Raw genomic sequence first — 8,983 nt, 5'->3', positions numbered from 1 at the left:
TAAAGCCTCCTAAAGAAAACAACGATTCATTTGACCGTGAAAACGTCGAGACTTTCAGGAAATTAAAGAAGAACAGATCGATTTGTAATGCACTTGTCAGATAAATAAACCTCTCGACAAATTAAATTTAAAAGAAAGTAAGGTTATAACACAGTAAAAAACAGTTTTGGGAAGACTTAAAGGTCATTTCCCGACTAAATCAGTGTAAGTTGACCGATGACGTATGTATGGGATGGGGGCAGAGGGGGTACATGCCTCGCGCAGCTCTTGAAGGGGCGCAGCCGGGCGCAACCGGACGCAACCCTCCCCCGCAAAAGATAAGGGCGCATGAAAATGCAACGAAATAAAGGGAAAGGGGGAGGAAAGAAACCAAAGCCATGATCTGTAATGATTATCTGCGCCCTCAATACGTTGGGTGCAGTTCACTAGAAACAGACTTTTGGAGGGTTTATAAACGCAATAAAAAAAAAATCTTGGTCGATTTGCTCCCTCGCACATGTTACTATATGATCTTGTAATTTACAAAAGTCAACGGACGCTAGGTAGACTGTAGTTCATAAGTGCTTTTAAATGAAAACTATTATGGGGTAGACTAAACAAAAGAGGAAAATAAAGGGGGAAAAAACCGTTAGGAGAGAGAGAGAGAGAGAGAGAGAGAGGGTGAGAGGAGAGAGGTGAGATGAGAGGAGATGTAAGGTGTGAGAGAAAGAGAAAAAACAAAGAGGGAGAGAGGGAGAGAGAGAAAGAGATAGGGGGATGAAGAGCCGGAGCCAGACAGACAAGTACAGAGGGGGCGCAGCAAAGACGATCGTATACTATCATGCTTGTATGTCAATACTGGGTAAATATTTTTTCTGAATAGCGCCATCTCTGAAAGCCTTTCATTTTCTCCCCCCCCCCCCCCCAAATGAGTCGATGTTTGAGTAAACTTCTCTGTTTTTCTCTTCTTAGTGTCTATGATTTTGGACTATTATACAATATTTTACAGTTTTATTAATTCATTTATATAGAGTACCGAAGCTGTGACATCATACAAATCTATTTTTAGAATTTCTAAATTTTGTCTTCATTTTCCAAAGGAGCATACAAAATAATGTCCAAATGTCGAAAACAGATTGAATATGTTAAGTATTGACTGAGACATGACCATCTGAATAAATAGATTTCCTATAGGAACTCAGTGTTATTTTGCTCTGGTCTATATTACGACCAGATTCCATTAAAAAAAATATATATAAAATAATTGATATTCATTTTACAATAAAACTACATGGTTTTGAATTTAAAATTCGTAAACATGAGAACATTACATTGCATTCAGAATGCAAAAGAAATTACAATATGAGATATGATTTTCCAGGAATTTTAATCTACTCAGAGACCCATTTCGATGAAATGATATCGCGTGTTTTGAATGTATACAAAAGTACGGTTTTATGAATAAACGCTTTAATAATCCTAATACAATGATCTTCAACAATAATATCATAATAAGCACATACACGAGTAAGGAAGTTCAGAATACAGGGGGCGGGGCGACCGGATCATGTGCCCACTATACCCTACAGTGCATGTATAAACAGGATGCAATGACACCTTCGTGTATGATTAAAGGTTTTCGTCGTCAGGATGAAAGAATTTTACACCAATTCCTTCTTGGTAAGTGTAGACTTAATTATTACAATTACTCAATAAACAGGCATGATACGGGCCTTTGTGACAATTATTGTCACAATTTCGAAACTATCGAACATTTTTGTTATCATGCCCTAAATATGAAAGACAGAGGAATCGTATGTATCGCAGACTTCATGTGATGAATCCTAACCTAAAAAACCTACTTGGAATAGCAAAAAACTGCTCAATCATTTTAGCCTTTATAAAAGGTACTGGAAGATATACAGAATTATAAAGTGTTGTATAACATTGTGTTATCATGCTTGTGCTTATCATGCCTTAAGGCATAAACGTAACAGAGTGACGGAGGAGATGATGGACATACGAAGCCTGAATAAAATAAAATATGGCAGCCGATTATTAACTGCGCATACTATTATTAAACATAAGACACATTATTCATCATTAACACTATAAATTGACACCAAAACTTCATGATATTAATTCCAACCAGCTCTAACATTAAATGACTAACAAATAATGAGTAACGAGCACATTAATCCTCCATAACCTTGCACTTCGCCAATAACATAGGTCAGGTAAATCTTTATCTCACACACCGGGCAAGTATCAGAATCACAGAAACGTAGAGCAGCAGAAGTGAGAGCAAGACGCCCTCACACACAGCCTGGCGGAAATCATCGGAATCGATGGATAGCGCCAACGATAGCGCCGATAAACTCAAAAACAACCTCGCACATATGTCACTTTCCTAGAACCAGACGGTACATGTAGGTAGCTTATCACATGTGAATCCCCGTACTTCTTATTTCCTGAAGTTAATGTTTCCTTAAACAATACTTGGAATCCAGTTAATAATAGGGACTTTTAGATTTGCACGTCGGCATAGCGGACTGCTAATAATGAATCACATACGTAATCAGGTCCCAAAGGATCATGTAAATAATATCGAAACTGTTGTGTTTCACAGTCAGGCCCTTTTAAGGCACTGCCAGTACCTTAAAAGGACGTCACCCCATGGAGTTACTAGTAACTCCATGGTTCTACGTAGCAGTCCACTATGTCGACGTGCAAATCTAAAAGTCCCTATTGTCAGTTACATCACGTCATCTTGTCAGCTTGCTACCAATAATTCTATTCCTAAATGTTGCAAAGGAGTGAAGCGAACGAGCGTGGTAAAAATGTAATTTTGACATAAAAGGTAGCACCTCGTCGTCAAATAGAAGGCTATTTCTTCCTACCAGGTAATTATTTACTTCACCTGGGTGGAGAGTGGCAAAGTGTCAAGAAGTGGCAAAGAAATTTAATGTCGCGGCGTGTGATCCATAGTCAAGTGACATATCCGCTAAACCACGACACCTCTACCTTTAAAGGTTGCGAGCAAACTGGCTTTTACAAAATCCAAGTTATTCCAAAATAATGATTTTAAAAATATATAGTACTACAATTCTCTCGCGGCACTCCTAGAGATATTTTGCAGCAACCCTGTTGAAAAAACGCTGTCATTGGCTGTATAGCCATATCATTATTATTCTAAATCTGGCATTGGTGTATTAAAGATAAAGTCTGTGCAGACTTGGCAGTAACATTAGCTGAACTGTTCAATGGGTATATAATAACACCAAGAGAGACCGACATGGTTGGTTTTGTGGACCCTTTGACACCTCTTCTGAGAGATCACTACACCGCGACGGTCCATGGAACCAGAAATTTCATACTCGTGTGCCTTCTGACAATTCTTCTTGATGGCTCACCAAACCAACGACCCCCTATGGTCATTCTTCCCTTGTAGTTATAAATCTCTTAGTTGTATCGGTCTCGTGAACTGTCGGTCTTATGGGTCGTCGAAGGGCTGTTGGTCTGCTAATTTCCCTATATATTTGCAATCTAGTACTTGTGTTAAAAATACACGTATAAATGAACGAATCAAGGTATTCACATCAACCATTCACTGTAATATCTGCCTTTAAATAAAACATGTTTCCTTTGAAGTAAAATAGAATAGATTCAATTCACATCCGACCCTAAGATTGTTATTACTACCTAGAATTCGTTAACTTCATGAATGCGGAATGGGAGATTTCACCATTATACATCGTCATCAAATTTTTAAAGCATCTGTGTAATTTGTAGAATCACTGTTTCGAGCAAAAACGTCAAGCTCCCTCATTTTTTGTTGGCCGGTTACCGTATTTCGTAAGACGGTCAGGAAAATTGATACCCGATATATGACCTTGAATGTCCGTTCAGTCATAAAGCCAAATTGTCTTCTAGGTAATATGAGAAATTGTTATAGAATATTAAACACGTGCTTACATTTTTCCTATGGTTTTTGGCATGTAATACACGGTGCTATTTTTCAAAAACATCTTTATTTCTATTCAATCGAAGGGTATTTTTACGCAATTGCAGTGCTTCTGTCAAGTTTTGATATGTACAATACTACATCCGGCGTTTAGTAGGATCGGTTACCATACGTGCAACTTCATTTTCTGTTAATAATCAATCGTGTTAGTTAAGGAAAACAAATGTATTTGTCCATATGGTTGTAAAGACTGCTTTATGTGGTAAACATCATAAACATCTTCCACTAAAGAAAAATGTTTAGAACTTTTGAAGGAAAGAAATTTTAAGTGATTAAAGTTTAGTAAGGCGTTGTGTGAACCTGGAAGTGCTTTATGAAAAAATCAGAACAGCAAGCAACATAATTACACTAGATTTCACTATCTTACTACAGGGGTGAAATTATTTACGCGTTTCTCCGCGAAACTCGATTCTAAACATAAAGAGTACACATATTCTTTCGTTAAAAGTCATAAATGAGAATCGGAAGATTAAATTCATAGTCATCAGTATTTAGTCTAAATTTCTTTGCAACGTTATTATTTCTTATTAAATTAAAACATATTCATAACATAGGAAAAATTAACACAAAATTTACACAATATACACTTTAACAATTCTATTTAAATTACTTCAAAGAAAAATCGAGTCATACATTCAAGCAAAAAGGATGAAACAAATATTTCATCATGAAGAAATACCAAGGTGTAGAATAAAATGAATCCCCGTACCCCACCTACAATGACATATACAAGGACACTTCCTACACACGTCCAGTTTCATTGAAGGGAGAGAGAGGAGAGAAGAGAGGAGCTGCTATTATTGTTCAAAAGGATTTGTTTTTCTTAATTATTATTGTTTTTAAGTACCACACGACTACCGTGGATTTTTTGGGGCGATGAATTACTAAATAGCAATTACTCTAATGAATCTAATGTGACCCCATTTCTGTTAGTGAATCCCCGATGTAATTTAGTTTTATATCATTTTTTCCTGTTGAGCATATTTGATGTCGGGATATTCTCTTCCTGTCTAAAAATATATGTACAATATAGAATTTAGATTTCTTTTCCTACTGGAATTTCCTGCGACGCCGAAAAACAAGACTTGACAATGCAATTTAAAACCTTTTTAAATGAAACGCTCAAGTTACTTCCTGCCGCGAAAACTTAACTTTGAAAGCATAAAAAGTGAAAATATTTCCGTGTATAAATGTCAACAATATTAGACATAGATAATAGGCAGCTCGGGGAATTCCTTTAACGTTAAAAATGAGGCCTATTAATATTCAATGTATATGACAAGCTATCTTCCAGCATCTCAACAACAATTCGACAAATTCTTTATAAGGAAATAGACAACAGTGATATATTCGTCGAAACAGAAACTTATATTCTTCGTCAAAACGAGGATGTTGGTCATTGATGGTCACTCGTTAAGTACTATTCAAAGATGTCTTTAATTACCAATCTATACATCCGCTGACAATGAATGAAGAGCTGTCATTGACACGCACTCCAACGTTTTGTTGAAAATTATAAAAGTGTTAAACTTCAGTTTCTCTTTCGCCTTTTAAGGATACCCAGTGGCCTGCATGTAACCGGAGAGTACATACGACCTTCGGGTAAGATGGACAAAGAAATGCAGTACAATTTCACTTTTGTCATTCTCCTTTTACACGGAAGAGATACGAAATTTCCATACTTCAAAAAGCAAACTAAAGTCCAACAAGTCGGGATGGTTATGATCATTGGAGATTATATTACTAATTGTCTTTATTTGGGGGCAAAATTGAAAAGGAAATCTTACGAAAGCGCAGGAGGAGTTCTATCAAGCGTTTAAAGGGTGATTGAACCCTTTCAAAAAACTAATTTGTTAATATTAACATGTATTCTGGCAAGGCAAAATATGTGAGCTTACGGCAATCTGTGTTGGTAAACTTAATTTCAAGTACTTTATAAATGTTGCTTTTGATGTCTAATTACTTGATCTAGAGATATTAATCATGATGCCCTCTTCTTATCCCCCTTGTCTTACGTTTACAAGTTTGTCATCATTACCAGTATGATTGCCGATCCGTGTGTATACGATCGATGTCACATTGTAACGGAGCATGATTTTAAGGCATTCTTTTTTCGTGAGAAGTCTAGAGCGATCTAACAATCACAGGCTTACAGCTGTTTTCCTAAATAAACCCAGGGTGGGTAAACTGTCTCGCTTGCCCCTAATTCCAATGCAAATGCTTTATTACCTTGCTCCTTTACTGAATGGGCATAAATAACAACACATTTGTAAATTCTAAGTAAATTGAAAATAATATCGCTAGTGATATTCGTTTGTCTCGCAATGTATGGTCAACAAGGGATATAAAAAATCACGACGTTTCGTGCGCCGCTGCAACACTTCGTCAGGTGATAAAATATAATGTAATATAAGTATATTCTTTGACAAGGAAAGTAACGAACTTTTAAAGATTACTGTTATCGTCATTATTTGTTTTTTCTAACGTCAAGTATTGAAATAATTTGAGGAAGTGAATAAGATTGATGAAAATACCAAAGCAAGTTAAAAATAATACAGAATCAAATTCAAAGAATTTGGAAAATTCTTATAACTGTGATTTTTTTAATCAACAATGATTAACTTCAGTGTTTTTATATGCGTGTGTTAATAGCCATGACATATGAGAACCACTTCATGAATCATATCAGGAAACTTGCCATCCAAACTTTCACTCTCGTAACCGATAGTTATGATCCTTGAAGAATATAATTTTCTGTACAGCTTTGTAATGCAGTTGCACGTTGACTGGCTCTTTGGAATGACGACGCCTATATTTCCCATTGTAAAGATGCCACACCCCCAATCCTGTCCAGTTTTATAATTCAACACCCCTCCCCCTATCGAGCTGAAGTACATCGCGTGTGATAAATAATTTGATTAATTACCACAGGTGTCATATTTAGGAAATAAATTGTGAAACCAATACAAGAGCGACTATTAAACGTCATGCAGGTCAAATTATGCTGTCAGAAGATATGTTCTTTAAGGGCTGATCTTTGAACATTTCGTTTACTTCTCTGATTTCATGGGCCCAGAAGTATTGCATGTTTGCAATTGATTGAATGCGGAAATCGTGCGGTTGCTTGGATGATCAGTTAGTTAGGGAAGTAGACAACAAAAATCAAGGAATCAAAGAATCACATCATCATATTATCAAAAGGGATTTCTTCGCAGACGACGGACTGACCGTTCAAGAACTACTTTTTAAAAACTTTTAATTAGCATTATGCCAACGGGCATGTTTTTAGGGAACGCTTGGCCTCAAACTTGAACAAGTTTTATTGCAAAATAAATCGTTGGTGTACGTCACCTCCTCTAACCCTCTAGTGCGTCTACACTGTAAAGGTGTAGTTTAAGATCAGTTATTCATTTTCACATTTTTACACTCTGACAAGACCTGACAACCATGGAAAGAGAACATAAAATGGATTTCAGCTCCAATACAACTGTGACAATGGTGATGAATACAACCGGCAACCAGCCTCTCCATTCACATGCTGGACTTGTGATAATCTCTTTGATTGTTGCTGCCATAATCACAGTAACAGTGGTTGGCAACATCTTTGTGATCCTAGCTTATTGTCGAGATCCACGCATACGTGAGAAAGTGGCCAATCTCTTAATCTTAAATCTCGCCATTACGGATTTGATTGTCGGTGTCTTCAGCCTGATCTTCAATTTCTCAAGGTTTATTCATAGGTTCTGGCCGTATGGTGAGATCGTCTGCAAATTATGGACCATCCTGGACTTCACAGTGTGTTGGATGTCCATTATCACCATCGTCCTGATCAGCTGGGATCGCTACACTCTAGTCAGGTTAGGCATTGGATATAAAGCCTACCAGACGAAGAAACGTGTAGGTCTTATCCTCATCTCCTGTTGGATTATCGTGGTTATCTACTGGTCCTTGATTGCGTTCACCTGGGGTCCTATCAAGGGAATGAAAGCAATTCATTATGATACAACCTGCAGAATGGAATTTAATTACACACGTTTTGCGCCTCTATTCATCAATTTAATTCCATTTAGCATCTTACTTTCCATTGCGATCGTAATGAATGTTTCCGTATACATCAACATCTACAATAGATCGAAGGGTATCAACTCTCCATACAGCAACAGAAAGCCTCCAACCCAACCCATTGAACAGTGTACCACTGAATCCTCCTGTCGTTACACGCCTTCTGAAGGATCGGCATTCCTTGAACAGGCCGACGAAGTAAAGCCTCCAAACACCATGAAAGCAACCAATGAACCGGTCGGGTCTAGACCGGAAAGACGGGTGCCTGACTACAGTGAAATAGCAAGAAGTATGAAAAAGGAGAAAATGACACTCGCAAGGCATCGGAAAGCAGCCATCGTTTTGACCATACTCACTGGATGTTTTACTCTATTCTGGTTACCATACAAGATCATGACCGTGGTCTTTTCATTATGTGGATCCGACTGCGTTTCCGATGCCCTTTGGGAGGTCACCGAAGTCTTGGCGTGGTGCAACTCAACCATTAATCCAGTCATATATGCCGCTTTCAGCGTGCGCTATCGTAAGAACTTTCGTTACTTTCTGCAGCTGGACCGATGCAAATGCGATGCAAGAAAGTGATATGCCAGATATAAATGGTTCTTTGAAGACTATAAAACTAACAACACTAACTCTCTGTCTACTATATAAATATCACGTTTAAACATTCCGTTGACATAATGTCGAAAGCAGTATACTAACCAACATGAAGCAAGAAAACAATTGTTAGTTTATGAATGATACTATCTTTTTACTTGTGCATAATTGTATATGCATGACTCTTAAATTTGAAAATTAGATATTACCTGAAGTAAACCTGGTGTAATGACCACACAAATTCAAATGATGCAATTAATAATGCAGGCAGGAGTGCCTATATACAGAATATAATTCACTTTTCACTCTTCCCTAAAATGA

General features: G+C 37.2%; 1 protein-coding gene across 1 annotated transcript; it reads left to right on the top strand.

Annotated features, from left to right (window-relative positions):
- The first annotated feature begins 7,498 nt into the window (after window positions 1–7,498).
- LOC100889819 (muscarinic acetylcholine receptor M4) lies at window positions 7,499–8,647 on the top strand. Its single transcript, XM_003725084.3, has one exon. It carries the CDS (start codon window positions 7,499–7,501, stop codon window positions 8,645–8,647), a length of 1,149 nt encoding a protein of 382 aa, XP_003725132.2.
- Window positions 8,648–8,983: the final 336 nt, after the last annotated feature.

This window comes from Strongylocentrotus purpuratus, unplaced genomic scaffold (genome assembly GCF_000002235.5).
Source record: "Strongylocentrotus purpuratus isolate Spur 01 unplaced genomic scaffold, Spur_5.0 spur5_scaffold_7, whole genome shotgun sequence".
Classification (NCBI taxonomy): domain Eukaryota; kingdom Metazoa; phylum Echinodermata; class Echinoidea; order Camarodonta; family Strongylocentrotidae; genus Strongylocentrotus; species Strongylocentrotus purpuratus.
The sequence above is the reverse complement of the archived record's forward strand: the minus strand, read 5'-3'. Positions and strand labels throughout refer to the sequence as shown.

Coding starts and splice junctions, on each gene's coding strand:
- LOC100889819 (XM_003725084.3), top strand. CDS start 7,499: ATGGTGATGAATACAACCGGCAACCAGCCTCTCCATTCACATGCTGGA.